Source organism: Phasianus colchicus, chromosome 3 (assembly GCF_987193195.1).
Source record: "Phasianus colchicus chromosome 3, bPhaCol1.hap1.1, whole genome shotgun sequence".
NCBI classification, from domain to species: Eukaryota; Metazoa; Chordata; class Aves; order Galliformes; family Phasianidae; genus Phasianus; species Phasianus colchicus.
In genome coordinates this window covers 35,257,062-35,273,065 of record NC_143438.1, presented here as the reverse complement: position 1 = coordinate 35,273,065, position 16,004 = coordinate 35,257,062, and the positions used below count along the sequence as shown (strand labels likewise).

General features: G+C 37.9%; 1 protein-coding gene across 1 annotated transcript in view; it reads left to right on the top strand.

Annotated features, from left to right (window-relative positions):
• The window catches only part of LOC116226501 (dynein axonemal heavy chain 5-like), a 147,499-nt gene that overhangs the window by 99,472 nt on the left and 32,023 nt on the right, over window positions 1–16,004 (top strand). The window contains exons 64-70 of the mRNA XM_090137272.1: window positions 105–260; window positions 523–705; window positions 5,338–5,508; window positions 5,916–6,294; window positions 7,444–7,715; window positions 9,411–9,575; window positions 12,813–13,080. Coding sequence (XP_089993398.1) covers window positions 105–260; window positions 523–705; window positions 5,338–5,508; window positions 5,916–6,294; window positions 7,444–7,715; window positions 9,411–9,575; window positions 12,813–13,080 — 1,594 coding nt within the window. The remainder of the gene's footprint in view (window positions 1–104; window positions 261–522; window positions 706–5,337; window positions 5,509–5,915; window positions 6,295–7,443; window positions 7,716–9,410; window positions 9,576–12,812; window positions 13,081–16,004) is intronic.

Sequence of the window (16,004 nt, the reverse complement as noted above, 5' to 3'; positions counted from 1 at the left end):
TATGATATCCCAGGATAAGTATGATTTTTTGAAAGCTGCATTACATTTTGTACTGTTTTCCATGTGCTTACAAATGCATGCTATGTTGTGACCAATCTTCCTAGGTTACAGCTATGAACCACAAGTTCTTCAGAAGTCATATAGAAGACAGCCTGTCCCTTGGCCGACCCCTGTTAATAGAAAACATTGGAGAGGAACTTGATCCTGCTCTAGATAACATCCTGGAAAAGAATTTCATAAAATCTGGTTCAGCACACAAAGTAAGATGAATTGTGAACATAAAAGTAAAAAAACACACACAGGGTAGGTGCTGGGTATCTGAAAATCTGGATGATATGAAGATTCATACCTTCACTACGCTTAAAAAGATAAGCAATGAACTCATAAGTTTTCTTATTTGTTTTAAAAAGTGTTCATGAAATAATAATGAGAAAGATTTAGTCTGTTTTTCGTGGAGAAAATGATTTTTTTTTTATTTTAACTTTTAAAAACTAGGTTGTTTTTGTTTATTATTATTTTCAGGTGAAAGTAGGTGACAAGGAGGTAGATCTCATGAAAGGGTTTACCCTTTACATGACAACAAAATTGGCTAATCCTGCCTATACTCCAGAAATCAGTGCAAGAACAACAGTGATTGACTTTACTGTTACTGTGCGGGGGTTGGAAGATCAGCTCCTTGGCCGTGTCATCCTCACAGAAAAACAGGTATGAAGTAATTTGCAAGATTTGTGTAGAGGAAAGACTTGTTTGCACCATGAGTGTCTTGACTGAAATCAAATGCAAGAACAAAAATGCCCATTTAGGTTTATTTTAGTGCTTTTTTTGAAGGATGGTGTGGAGCTGGTTCTTAATTGAATTGAAGGACCTAAACATTTGTTATAAGATCCAGCACTGGAAAGAGAAACAAGAAAATTATTCATTAAAAATACATCATGGGCATATACATGACTTACATAAAGCATTTTTTATTCCTTCATATATAGCAAATGCTCCTCTTTCAGTCAAAAACGTCCTTTATTTCTGAATTCTTTTTTAAACTTAATTTGAATTACATGAATAAATGCTTATGAAATCAAACTACTTTTGCCAGTCAGCTCGAGTGTGCAAGAAGATATGAAATTTTTAAGGAGCCCTCAAAACAGACTTGACCCTGCTTATAATCAAATTTCCATTGATTATATGGAAACAAATATAAGAAAGAGTATTTTCTCATAGGTGTTTCTCAGAAATTAAATTTCATAATACAAGATCTGAGACATCCTCCAAAACAATTCCTGTTCTTAAGTCATTCCTATTTCTTTCTGTATGTTCTAATTTAACTGACTACCCAAAAAACTTGGAGGTCAATTCATCATAGGCACTGGGGATAAATGTGGATTGTGGTTTGTTTTTTTCATTTTTATTATTTTCTATTTTACTGTGGCAGCCAGCCAATAAATACATTATATTGTTCAGTTATTCTAACATGAAATATTTGCTTATTTTCCCATTAAAATGAAAGCATGGAAGTTGTATTTTGTAGCAAATGGAATGTCTTATATATTTCCAAATGAGTATTTCATAATTGTATTTTTGTAAAAAAAAGTAACAAATTTTGGGTTAGCAGAGTTGCTGCTTTCAAATTAAAAAAAACAAAACCACAACAAACAAACAACTGGTTTCACAGGATAGTTTAGAGCAGGTTACACATGAAAATGTCAAGTTAGGTTTTGAATACCTGAGACTCCACAGTGTATCTGGGCAGCTTGTTCCAGCACTCTGTAGCCCTCAAAGTAAAAAAAAAATTCCTCAAGTTCATGTGGAAGTTCCCATATTCCAGTTTCTTCCCATCGCCCCTTGTTCTGTTGCTGGGTAAAGCTGAAAAGATCCTGGCCCCACCCACTTTACTCCTGCCCTGTTGGGAGTAATAGCCTAGTCATAAGGGAGATGCTTCAGGCCTCTAATGATCTTTGTATCTCTACACTGGTCTCTTTTTAGAAGTTTTCTGTCTTTCTTGAACTGAGAAGCCCAGAACTGGAATCAGTACTCCCATTATAGCCATACCAGGGCAGAATAGAGAGGGAAGAGAACTTCCCTCATCATGCTGGCCATGCTCTTTTTAATGCACCTCTGGATACCATTGGCCTTCTTGACCACAAGGGCATACTGCTGGCTCATGGTCAGCTTGTTGCCTATCAGAACACCCAGGTTCCTTCTCTGCAGAGCTCCTGTCCAGCAGGTCACCCCCTAACCTGTACTGATGCATACGATTATTCCTTCTCTGATGCAGGACTCTGCACTTGCGCTTGTTGAATTTCATCAGGTTCCTCTCCACCCAACTCTACAGTCTGTCCAGGTCTCACTGCATGGCAGCACAGCTTTCTGGTGTGTCAGCCACTCCTTCCAACTTTGCATCATCAGCCAACTTACTGAGGGTGGACTCTATGCTTTCATCCAGGTCACGGATGAAGATGTTAAACAGTAGCATTGTGACCTTCAGGCATTTTGAGTTCACCACACAGCACGGTCAAGACTGTCAGATAGGTCAAGTATGATTTCCCTTTGGTGAATCCATGTTGACTACTCCTGATAATCTCCTTTTCTTCCACTTGGATGGAAATGCCATCCAGAATAAGCTGCTCCATCACCTTCTCAGGGATGGAGGTAAGGATGACTGGCCTGTAGTTCCCTGGATACCCTTTTTGAAGACTGGTGCAACGTTCGCAGTCCTCCAGTCCTCAGGCATCTTTCATTCTCTATAACCTTTCAAAGATAGTAGGGAGTGGTTTGGCAATCACTTTTGAAAGTTCCCTCAGCACTCATGGGTATGTCCCATTGGGGCCTATGGATTTCTGTGCAGTGAGTTTATTCCCAACCAAGGAGAAGTTTTCCTTTCCCCAGACTCTCTCTCTTACCTCCAGACCTACCTCTCTCTTACCTGGGATTTCTGAGAGGCAGTCTTAGCAGTAAAAACTGAAGCAAAAAAAAGTGTTCAGTAACTCCTCCCTCTCAGTGTATTTCGTTATCTGAGAAGGCACCTACCTTATTCAGCAGTTGGCTCCAGTGCTTAACCCGTGGGATACCTTCAAGTATGTCCTTGAGGAAGTCATTGTTGGCTTTCCTGAAGTCCAGGGTTGCAACCCTACTTATTGCCTTGTTTCTTCCATGTCAGATCCTGAACTATGCTATCTTATGGTCACTGCAACCAGGGCTGCCCTCAGCCTTCACATTCACAGCCAGTCCTTTGTAAGAACAAGGTCCAGCAGCACACATTTCATTATTGGCCACTCCACCACCTGCATCAGGAAGTTATCTTCAGCGCATTGCAGGAACATCCTGGGCTATGTGTGCCTGGCCATGTTGTTTTTCCAGCACATATTCAGGTTGATTGAAGTCCCCTATGAGAACCAGTGCCTGTGGTCATGAAGCTACTTTCAGCTGTTGGTAGAAAGTCTCATCAACTTCCTCCTCCTTATCAGGCAATTGGTGATTATAGATCTCTGATGAGAGAAGGAGTTTTCAATGTCTTTTCAAGACGGAAGTGATTTCTCATGGCCTGCAGAGAAGCTTCTACTTTTAATTGCTCAGATAAAAAGTGGTGCGAGTAGCTTTTAGTCTGGTGTTGTTTTTCTTTTCCTAGACAAAACCATTACAGAATTCACACTGAATGTATATAGAAATACAAGCTAGAAATTATTTACTGAAAAATATTCATCCAGTGCAGTGTATCAGCTGAAGGGAGCTGCAAGGGTAACTATTTAGTATTAGCATTAATTACTGGACAGGGACATTGTTGCAAGTGATCCACATTTATTAAACCATTCCATTTAGCAGATATGAACAAATCATGGTTATTCTGTCTCAGTAAGAAATGAATGTCCTGCCATGGATAGCCAAGGGAGCTCTGATAAATTTTGTTCAAAGAAAAGACAGAGCATTAACAGAGAATCTGAAAAGCTGGTTTTCTATTAGAAACAAGAAGACGAATTTATGATCACTGAGCTAAAGTAATAGATTAAAGGGACCGAGACATTCTTAATGATTGTTACAGTGATCAATGAAATATATGATCAAAGAAGTATTTATTTTTTTTTACTTTAAAGATTGCTCCTCTGTTTGGAAAAAAAATATCATCAGCATCTTTTTCTACTTTGATAAATAAATTGCTGCCAAAGTTTGCGTTCAGAGCAGCTAGTCTTTATGTTACAAATGCGGTCATGAAATCCACTTGCAAGCAAAAGCTCATTTTGCTCACTTTTTGAAAGATATGCTTTAAAATCTTACAAATAGAATGGGTAGTGTGCCTATTCTTAAATAAGCATGGCCATAAATAGAACTTAAGCACATACGTAAATGCATATGTAATTATTCTGCAGAACTGGTTCTATTGTGTAATTCTAACCTTTTTTTGTGTGTTAATGAAAGAGGAGAAAATGCAGAAACTGAATGATTGAGGCTTTAGTCATTCTCTTCTTTTAGGGCTCATTTATTTGTAGCTTCCACAGAGCTACATTCTATAGCCTCAGAATATATTGTAAACAGATTTCCAAATAAGAAGTTTGTGAGAGTGAAGAAATTTTTCACTCCCTCTCTGAAATACAAGAGAGCTTCCCCTGTTCTCTATAACTTCATACATCTCCTTGTTCTCTAACTTGTCACTTTGACAAGAATGAAAATAAACCAAAGCCGTAAGTTTAGGCAGACTGGTATTATTAACTGCCTTTTTCTTACAGGAATGTTGACTTGATTGATTAAATAAAGCACCTAGCAAGGGTGTCTCTAAGCTGTGTAGGACTGTGCAATGCAGATGCCTCATTTCACTTGGCATTGTGTTGATTTGTCTATTATTGTCACTTGCCATCACCTGTCTTGTAGAAATTGCATAAAAATTCCACATCATGTAGATAATAATTGTTGTAGTATTTTCTGTTTTCTAAGCAGTGGAGGAGTGTATCTTGCAAAGTCACAGGATGATAGAAATTAGAAATGGAATAGGCCACCCAGTCAATTTCCCTAAAATGTAAAATCAGTCCATACAAGGCATTTTCCTTTGTCTGATTTAATTTTAAGTACTTAATGTAAGGTGGCTTTTATCATTTCCCATTGGAAGCTAGTTTCAGTGCATCTTACTCTGAGGAAGCTTGTTCATGTAATTCTGATGCATATTCACTCCTCAGTATGCATCATTAATCAAACAAATGTGGTATACATATAAATCACTCTAGCATATAATGATTCTGTATTTTATAGAAAAAGCAGGAAACCCTCTAATTTCTCATGCATTAAATCAAATTTTCTGTGTCATTTTGCAGCTTTTTTTTAATTAATTAATGAAAATGTTTGATTTTCTGAGTACAGGAACTTGAGGCAGAAAGAGTCAAACTGATGGAGGAAGTGACATCTAACAGGAGGAGAATGCAGGAGCTTGAAGATAACCTACTCTTTCGCCTAACGAGTACAGAGGGCTCTTTGGTTGAAGATGAGTCTCTAATAGAAGTCCTAAGAATCACTAAAACAACAGCAGAAGAGGTAAATTCTAAATACCTTGCCAATGCATTTTGTAATTGTAATTTGAAGATTATCTCTGAAAAGATTTTTTTTCTGTTTTTGCTTTCCAATTTAGAGTTTCTATGCAGCATTGTACTTCATAATAAATAGTAGAAACTGTATCATTCTCCATTATAAAAATGTTGCAAAATTAAACTATTACCTGGATAATTTCCTATATTCCAGACATACCTTGCAAGTGTTCATTTGAATCAAATCATATTGTGCTTGGTGAGCGCATGAAGACACAATTGTTTCTGTTGAAACACCAACAAAGCTTGACTGAAAATACAAATGTGATCTTAATCAAGACCTTTTCCTTTTGCTTGTGCAGTATAAATCACAAATGACATGACTAAATCTGCATTGTCTTTTCAATTTATTTTAAGGTCAGTGAAAAATTAAGCATAGCAGCAGAGACAGAGGTGAAAATCAATACTGCACGTGAAGAGTATCGGCCAGTTGCTGGTCGTGGCAGCATTCTTTATTTCCTAATTGTGGAAATGAGCTTGGTGAATGTCATGTACCAAACATCCTTACGGCAGTTTCTTGGCATTTTTGACCTGTCAGTGGAAAGATCTCAGAAATCTCAGATTACAGGAAAAAGGGTGCTGTATATAATCGAGCATCTCACCTATGAAGTCTTCAAGTATACAGTTCGAGGGCTGTATGAAAATCACAGATTCCTCTTTACATTGCTGCTGGCCTTGAAGATTGACTTGCAGGCCAAGAAAATTTCACATAGTGAGTTTGAGACACTGATCAAAGGTAATTTCTCTATAAATATTCTCTATTTGCATATGTCTGTGGACTGCCAAATTCAGATTTTGCAGTGCTTACACTAGCAGTATGTTCTATCCATTAGGAGTGGTGCTTTTTAACTGGTGAGTGAATACATGTATATTGCAAAAGAGAAATTTACAATATAAAATTTGCAAAACAAACAACATAGACTATTTGTTGTCAAAATAATGCTAAAATGAGTTTATTTAACAGTTTTGTGTTGGATAACAGGGAAAAAAAGGCTGTTACTTTGTAAAAGACCATGTAATTTTCCCTTGCATGCCTCTTTTTTTGTGTGTGTGTGTGTTGCCACATGCTTTCATCTGTGAGCTTGGAGACAGTCAGCAAAACCTGTTTTGATCGCTGGTGAGCCAGCATAATAAGGCATGGGTACACTGTACCACATTTAAGTGTGATTGTAAAAGGAAAGTAGAAATTTGTTGAACATTGTAAAATATTGCTATGTACCACTTTCTCCATATTATGCTACCAGAGCATGTCACTGCTAAGACACAATGACAAAATAAAAATTTTGTTAAGTTTATAATGTTCTTGTGGGGGCATACACTGTCTCTGAGATAAGCTAGGCACAGTCACAAATGAAGATAAGTTCAATCAGGCTCTTGCATCCAATTATCTCAGCTTGCTCAGTGAACACCAGTTTAATATTCAACTGTGACTCAGCTGCATTCAAAGTACGAATGGGCATGATGCTGGAGTGGTGGGTGAGCTGTTGAAGTTGCAGTCCTGGAAATGAATATACTGTGTGCTTTGTCATTCTGTAGTGTAGGTGAAAGGGGGCTGGACTAAACATAGATCCTTTCTACATCTGAACAGAACACTTGGTTTTAAGCATCATAGAACAAGTATTGCTTTAGCTTTCCAGATAGAGGAAAAGAAACTCAAATAATACTGAGATATCAGCTTTGGGAGGCATTGAGACCATTCACTGTTCAATAAATAAGTCTTCTACGCATAATTCTAGGTCTCTATGTCCTATTTTACAAAGATTGTTATCCCCCAAATAAAAAAAAAAAAAAATCAGTATCTTGGATTACTTGTTATTTTTTCTGTTTGTTGTTGTTGTTGTTGTTTGTTTGTTTGTATTCCCCATATAATTATTTTGCTTTGCAGGAGGTGCCAGTTTGGATCTAAATTCTGTGGAACCGAAACCAAAAAAGTGGATCCTTGACATGACGTGGCTCAATCTTGTGCAGTTGTCTAGCTTGTGCCCTTTTAATGAACTTCTGGTACAAGTTGTTAGGAATGAGAAGGCCTGGAAAGCTTGGTTTGATGCAGAAGCACCTGAAAAAGCTGCTGTTCCTGATGGGTATGACAGCTTACTGGATCAATTCCGTAAGCTTCTCCTTGTCCGTAGCTGGTGCCCTGATCATACCGTTGCCCAAGTAAGATATGCTTTCATATGGTGTTTATGATATGTGGCATCTCCTCTATAACTACTAATTCTAAACTTATGTTCCCTGACTTTGTTTTTTATCGTAGTTTTCTCACAGAGTAAGTATTCTGAAAAACGAGAAAGATATTGAAGTCCTTTTAATATATAGGAAAAATATATTTTATTTAATTGTTACACATTAGGGCATTGCTTAACACTGTATTCAAGCTTTAAGAATACTGGTCATTTTTTTGTGGTGTTTTGTAAGTGGAGCCATGAAACTTGTAAAGCAGTTGCATTCTTCCAGAGGATTAAAAGATGCATCCATATTTCTTCACACAAGAAGTGGAAAGAGAACAGTTCACTTAAATGACAGGTGCAGTAAAATAACAGAACTTTTTACTTACCTGCACCTCCACACTGAAGAAGTAATAATTAAGACTGTCCCATGGCACATGCTGTAAGAGAAACTGCAATAGGATTGCAATTTCTCAACAGTATGTGATATTTGGATTTTCTTCTCTATATAAGTTTCTAAGAGATGTTTGAGAATATGATTATATCTTTTCTTTGTTTTCTTTTTTTTTTTTTTTAGTCTTCAGCTGCACTGAAAAGTAGTACTTCTGATTTTGCAACCACTTCTGATCTAGTGGTTGGTGACCCTGCACATAGCAGGGGGGTTGAAACTAAGTGATATTTGAGGTCCTTTTCAACCCAGGCCATTCTATGATTCTAAGATTTATGATTCTATGATTTTCTTCTATATCTCATCTTTACACATTATATGTTGTAATAGCACACTGTATTTAGGAGCACTATCTTTTTTTCAGAAACCTTTTCTTCAACAAAATCCACGTAGTTCCATCCTTCTTCCTTTCCTACACTTCAGCTGGCAAAGGGAAGTATGGGAACTCCACTTTCCACAATCTAAACAGAACAAAATAATAAAGCTGCTACTGCTCATCCAGCAATACTTACATCGTCTGTCACAACCACCTTTGAGAAAGAATGTCTCTGGATGGTGGTTTCAAATACTGTAATTATTTTAATTGTTGAGGAAAGAGGAGATACTTTTCTGTTATTATATTCTTTATCTCTTCTTTTCCTAAAAGTGTCTTTCCAAACACTATAAAATTTCACCTCTTTTCAGTAGGACAAAAGTCACAGTAGTGGAAAGTTTATTGATGGATGTGTTGTTTCTGAATCTGGCATCTGGCTCAGTCTCCTTTGATCTTGGATGTTTCTCAATTAGTTGTTTGCACAGTTGGAAAATCATGGCTTTCAAAAAAGTCTTTCATACACCTTAGAAATCCTTTACAACTTAGAAATCCTTTTAGAAAATGTCCATGAAAAGAGGAAAATGGAGGCATAGAAAAGGCTGAGACCTTTAAGACTGCGGTCTGAGCTGTATATTTATTTTTTGTAGAAATAGATACTAAGCATAAGAAACTTGAATTGAGCAACCACTGGATAGGAGAACTTCTGTTTGCTCTTCCAACATATATATGGAATACTGTAACTCAGTCAGTTGAAAAATTTGTCCGTTCTGCTATGCTGTAGATCCAGAGTCAACAATACTTGCTTAGAGGAGCTAATGGGGGAGGTAACAAGCAGCTCTTTCACTTGGCTATCTACCAATCCAGTAAATTAAAAATAAAATATTTATGTTTTTGGTAGCTTTGTTTTGTTTTGATTTGTTTTTCAGGCTCGAAACTACATTGCAGAATCCCTTGGTGTGAAATACGCAGAAGGATTTATACTTGAGATGGAAGCAATGTGGTCAGAAAGTGACTGTCGAACACCTCTGACATGCTTTTTATCAGTGGGGTCTGACCCCACTGAAAATATAGAACGTCTTGCAAAGTCAAAGGTATCCTAAACTGAGTTTGCTGATAAAGACATTTAAAATGTCTCTCTCTTGAACTAGAAATATTATTTCCATGTTTTGTGTCTGTTCTAGTGGTGAAATTTTTATTCATACAATTGTTTTCTGCAAGTTAATTTCAGACCAATAGCCAAAATGAATTTTCTGAGGAAATGAAAATGTTAGTTCCTGCTTTCTGTGTGTTTTATTCCAATGAGCCCTCTGTCTTTATGCAGCAGACCAGTATAGTTCATTACTTAGTGAAAACACTTAGCTATAAGAACATAGCATTACTAGCAACGTGCGCTGCATCCCATTCACTGCAGGAGATCACAGTAAAGACAGTTACAGGAAGAACAGAAATATAAATAAGCAATATAAAAAATTAGTGATAGACAAAATGATTTTGGAGACCCATCCATCAATTCACTTGAAGGATAAATTCAACATTTCTTATAGCACTCTATACTTTGTGTTTTATAATTCACAGTGTAGATGCAAATATAATTGTCCTGAGAATAAGTTATTCACAGTTGTTCCTGATAACTCTTCCTCCTTGACAGAATGTATCTTCATTTATAGGTGCAGATTTTTTTTACACACATAGTAAAATTCACTTGCAAAAGTGAGAACTGCACACAAATCTCTGGGTTATTAATTAGAAAGTTCAGGTGCTCATCCTTGAAAACAGGCTTCTCTTATTTTATTTATCTGACTGTTATATGGAATGTTAGGATCTAACTCTGGCATCAGCGCTTAATGTTAGGAATCTTAGGTCAGGTTGTTGACATGACCTTTGTCCCAAAACCAGAGAACCAGCCAATGTATCACTGTAGGGAAGGGGAGAAAGGTAGTTGGTTCAGCAGGATTTTTAGACTTAGTGGAAGCAGTGTGTTGGAAGAACAATATTTTTCCTGTTTGTAAAACAGTGACTGCAAGAATATTTATAGGCTGGAAATGAACAACTTTTGAGTCCCCTGTATGTTAGTTGTTTCTGATTGGAGTTTGTTTTGTTGTTTTTGTTTGTGGTTTTTTTTTTTTTTTTTTTTTTTTCATGGCCTATGGCATGAATACCAATTTGAGTATCACTTTTGTGATGGTGTTTTCTGTCACCTATTTTGCCCTTCAACGTGCATATCCTGCAAATCAGTTTCCTAGATATGTACTTATGCATTTTCTGATAGGAGTTATTTTTTGTGATCAATAAAGAGTGGTGCCTCTGAAAGCATTTCAGAGCACATGATTGAAATGTAACTGTCCTGCATCCAGGAGCTGAGCTTTTCATTACACTGGCCATGTAAGGAGTGAAGTGTGCTGAACTCCCTACAGAATCTTTTGAAGTCAGCTAGTCACTTAAGTCAGAGTCACTGAAGTCAGCAGTGGGGGGAACAAAACACCCTCCCATGCTGTCAAATCCTAAGCAAGACCTCAGTCAGTCTGGGACAAATGCTCATAGAAAGTGCTCTCTAATTCTGGCTGTCAAGAAAACAGGCTTCCTTGTCATTCTGAGAGTGTATTGCAGTGGGCAGTCTTAAAATGTTTTCATGTTTTAAGGAAGCATAGATACAATAATATGTCAGGCTGAAAATGATATGAACAACATAAAACAATTATCTACAGTTGGAACTATTCAAATTAATAACCAGAATTTATCTTTCACTCTAAAATTTTATTCTTCAGATGACCACTTCTCAAAGAAATGGAAACATTAGCTGTGACTCCTGATCTATATAATTACCCTTATAAAGCTAGGTCTATTTTAAAACTAGTTGGATTTATGTTCCCAGTGCTTTCACTTGAACTTGGAGTGAAAATTCAACCTTCTGAATTAAAAAATGAAATTCACAACGCCTAGTATTTTAACTTTATTAGAACAAGATATTTTAATTGTTATACTATTTATTTCTTATTTAGGGATTGATGCATAGAGCCTTCAGCAAAACTGTTAGGGACACTGGGATGTCTAAAATTATAGTAATTTCATCAGCATTAAGATGACACTGATATACTGGTATGACTCACTATTTACAGAAACATTCTGTAGGCGAACATTTTGATAAAAATCTTTTAGAAGGAATAAAAGAAGAACAGTCTGTAGTGAAAAAATATTTTTTCCTTCTCTTGATGTTTCTATAACCTTTAATGAGTGTACATTTGAGAGGTAACATTGCTAAGAGGAGCAAATTATGAGCAGATGCTTTGTTAAGGAATACTGAACTAGCTGAGTATCTATGCAGTCTGCAGGGGTGGTGGTAGTGTCTGACTTACAGGATTGCTAGCTGTACTTGGATATTCCTTAGAAAAGAGAAAGTGTTTGTTCTTCTCACATGGTTTCACAGCTTATTCAGCTTTACTTGTTTCACATTATTTAGTTTTCCTTCTTTGGCTGGGGTTTCATTTTTATACTGATCTGAGAGCAGGATATAACTACTTTCTAATCTTCGATGTTTTCTTCTTAAATCTTTTTCCAGGAGGATCATATACAGTAGCTGTGTTTATGCTATTCAGTAAAATCAGGTCAGGACCTGTTCTCTGACCCTAAGGCGAAATGACCCATCACACCCTGTGTCCATATGGTTAAACTTTCTTTCCTACAGCCTCATCCACACTGTTTAGGACTGGTTGACTTTCTTCCTTCAGTTTTGTTTCACAGTGACAGTCCCTAGCAGGAAAACCTAACATTAACCTTTGCAGCTTTTAGCCAGATGAAGATAGGCCCAGACTGGTAAGTCTTTATGAAGCTCATAGCTCATGGCATGAGGGATAGTCAGCTATATGTCTTGGGCAGGAAACTGTTCATGAAACTAAGTCTTTTCATCAATTCTCTTGCCTCCAACTCCACCTGTATTTAGAATAATGTACTCAAGTGAATTTGGGAATTCTAATTTTCCCAGTTAGAATCCAGGCACCCAACCTAAGTCAGGGGATTGCTTATTAACAAGTAAGGGCAGTAAGAGAGATAAGCAAGAGGGAGTTTTTTCTGCATTTTATTTATGGAATTGTACAGCTCTAGTAGCAACCTGGCTAGTTTTTCTTTTTCAAATACCTTCCTGAGGTCTTTTTTCATCTTATGCTTTTCTGTTTTCTCTGTTTTGATATAATAAATTATCATTGATGTTAGTGGTTTTCCTTGTGGTACAGTGTCACTACCTACTGGCTTAAAGAAGCAGTAAATCATGTGGCCAATCATTGCAAAGAGTTATATTTTAAAAAATTCCAAATAAAAACTTTTTTATTTTCCAGAACATTCCCTGTCGTGCCATTTCAATGGGTCAGGGCCAGGAAGTCCATGCAAGACGCCTGTTAAATCAATGCATGCAAGATGGAGGATGGCTTCTTCTACAGAACTGCCACCTTGGCTTAGTGTTTCTTAATGAATTAATGGACACCATCACAACAACAGAATCAATGAGTGAAGATTTCAGAACCTGGATAACTACAGAGGCTCACCCAGAGTTTCCTATTAATTTTTTACAGGCATCTATCAAATTTACTAATGAACCACCTCAAGGTAGGAAATCTTTTCTTGGGGGAGTGTAGAAAAGGGAGCTTAATTTTATTTCCTCTCTGTATCACTGAAATCCACACTATGGTTTAGTCTTTATTCTCTCAAAGTGCTAAATACAGCACTTTGTAAGTTGGTCTTGCATTGTGTAAAGCATAATTCTTTTGGGGAGAAAACTGACATTGCTTTGTAACGGAAATTGATTGTGTTTTGTTGTTTGGGTAGACCCTATGGATCTTGACAGTGGCATGCTGCCACTCTTTTCTTGCCATCCTGTTGATCCTACCCAAGGATGCAGAGGAAAACTGATCCGGTGCTCTTCTGGGCAGTGAAACTGAAGGACACTTCTGAACACTTGACCTCAGTGTCCTATACTGCAGTATGTGGCTGTGGCTTGTTGCTTTTTCTTATGTCATCTGGCACTGCTGCAAAGAGTCTGATCCCAGCATCCCTGCTATTGCCCTTCAAGTATTTGTTGATCACCCTTTAGCTTCTGTAACCAACAAGAGAGTAAATATGAACTTCTGGTAAATCTGAATACAGGGGTTTACTGAAGAACCAGCGAGGTTAGAGCTTCTACGCAATGTGATTGTTTTAGACTTTCACTTTCTTGTGTTCCAAACACCTCAATGCTTCTTTTGTTTGGTCTTGATTTTCCTTCCCATTTGAGAGAATGCTACTGTCCAGGAAGCTCAGACAGAAAATCAGTGGAAAGTCAAGTCAGCTTCATGCTGCGTAGCTGTATGCAACAACTAGTCTTGAACATTACTGGCGTAGGTCTATGGGCATCCCCTGGTATTTGTATCCATGCAACTCCACCATCATCAGGACCTTGCTCTATTCTGGGTTGTTTTCTCCAGCTAGAATGATTATCTTGCATTTTTTTGCACCCTTAATCTGCCAATTTCCTCAGCCTTAGTCCACATGCACAAGCACAGTGTGTGATCAGCTTCCTGACTGGTAGTTCTTACTTACATCATTCTGACTTGCATCATTCTGACTCACTCAGTTTTTGTAGCCTGTACCAATTGCAGCTACCAAGTGACAGGTTTGTGCTTCAGAATTCAACTTTTCAGTTTTGGGCAAGCACTGTCTCACATATACACGCACTGCTGCCCTTCAGTATTCACAGTTTAAATTGTTTTTTACGTATCTGTTTTTGTAGGTCATGCACTCTTAGCTCCAAGCCACATTTATAGGTTTCTCCTGTTTCTCCACATCTCCTTTGCATGCCAAAAGTGGACATTGTTTCTGAGGGGGGAGGTCTGATCATTACTAAGGAGAAAGTGATGATGACTTCATTTGATCTGCTGGCTGTGCTCCTACTAAGGTTGCCCACTATCTGATTTGCCTTATTTACTGTGAGTCCTTTAGCAGACCAGGCATCTGCAATAACCTTGAGGTTATTATAGTCCTATCAGTAGGACTCAGGCAGTCAGATCTCAGCATGTACAAATGTATATGATTGTTCTGTCACAAATGCAGGACTTTACAGTTCTTGTTGAACTTCACTCAGGTACTGTTTGTGAAGTCTTCAGCGCTCTAAAGATCCATCTGAATTGCTGCTCCGCTGTTTAGTATGTCAACCTCTCTTAATTATTATCTGCAGATTTGTTGCCTTTTGTCTCCTTGTTCAAGCAACTGATGAAGATAATGAACAATATCTGTCCTTGGTGTACTTGACTTTTCAGTGGCTGCCAGGAAACCATAAGCCATTGATTACTTACTAATCTTTGAGACTAGTAGCCAACCTACTGGCTTTCTATTATGAGATGATGGGTTTACTGGATGAAGGACAGCAAAGAGTGTTGTTATCTTGACTTGAAAAAGGCTTTTGACGCCAATGATATCCTTAGAGACACACTAATGAAGTGGGGATTTCACAAGTGTAGACTGACAATTGTATGAAGTCCTAAGCTCAAAGTGTTGTGGTCAGCTGCACAAATCCAGCTGGAGAGCTGGACACAGGGGGTTGACACTGGTGCCACTAATATTTTACATTTTCACTGATGACCTGGACAATGGGAGAGAGTGCACCCTCAACAAGTATATATAGATGATATAAAACAGTAAGAAAGCACTGATATACCAGATGGTCATGTTGTTGTTCAGTGGGAGGTTGACAGGCTGGAGAAATGGGATAACAGAAATCTGTTGAACTTCAGCATAGGGAAATGCCAGACACTGCGTCTGCTGCCTCTGGAGAGAAAGAACTTAATACACATACACATGACAGGTCATGCAGCTGCTAACACAGCTTTGCAGAGAAGGACATGGAGCTCCTGATGGATATCAAGTGGAACATGAGCCAGCAATACACCCCTGGAGCAAAGATGGCCTGCAGCAGTACTAGACTGCTTTAGGAAGGCTAAGGGAGGTGATACTTCTGTACTGAAACCGTGCTGAAAGAATATCTGGAGTGGTCTGTCCAGGTCTAAGCTTCTCAGTGCAGAAAACATATGGACATACTGGAACAAGTCTAGTGAGGGGTAATATTCAGATACTGAATGAACTACAACATTTGACGTATGAGGAAAGGCTGAGGGAGCTCTGATTGTTTAACCCTGAAAAGGGAAGGTTCAGAGACACCTCATCAATGCATATATACATGTGATGGGAGGGAGTAAAGAAAATAGCAAGACTTTGCATTGGTGCCAAGTGAAAGAAGAAAAATGATGGACATAAGTAGAAATTCAGGCAATTTCTGTATAGAAAAAAGAACAAGTGTGAGGATGGTCTCTGTATGACTGGAATAGCTTGTTCAGATTTTTTAAAGGCTCCCTCCTCATAACCCACCTGGACAAAGTTCTGAGTGACAAGCTTTGGCTGATCCAGCTTTGAGAAGAAGTGTTGGGCAAGGTAACCTCCAGAGGCCCCTTGCAGCCTCACCTGTATGGCATGATTCTGTCTGATATGAGATAATCCATCTT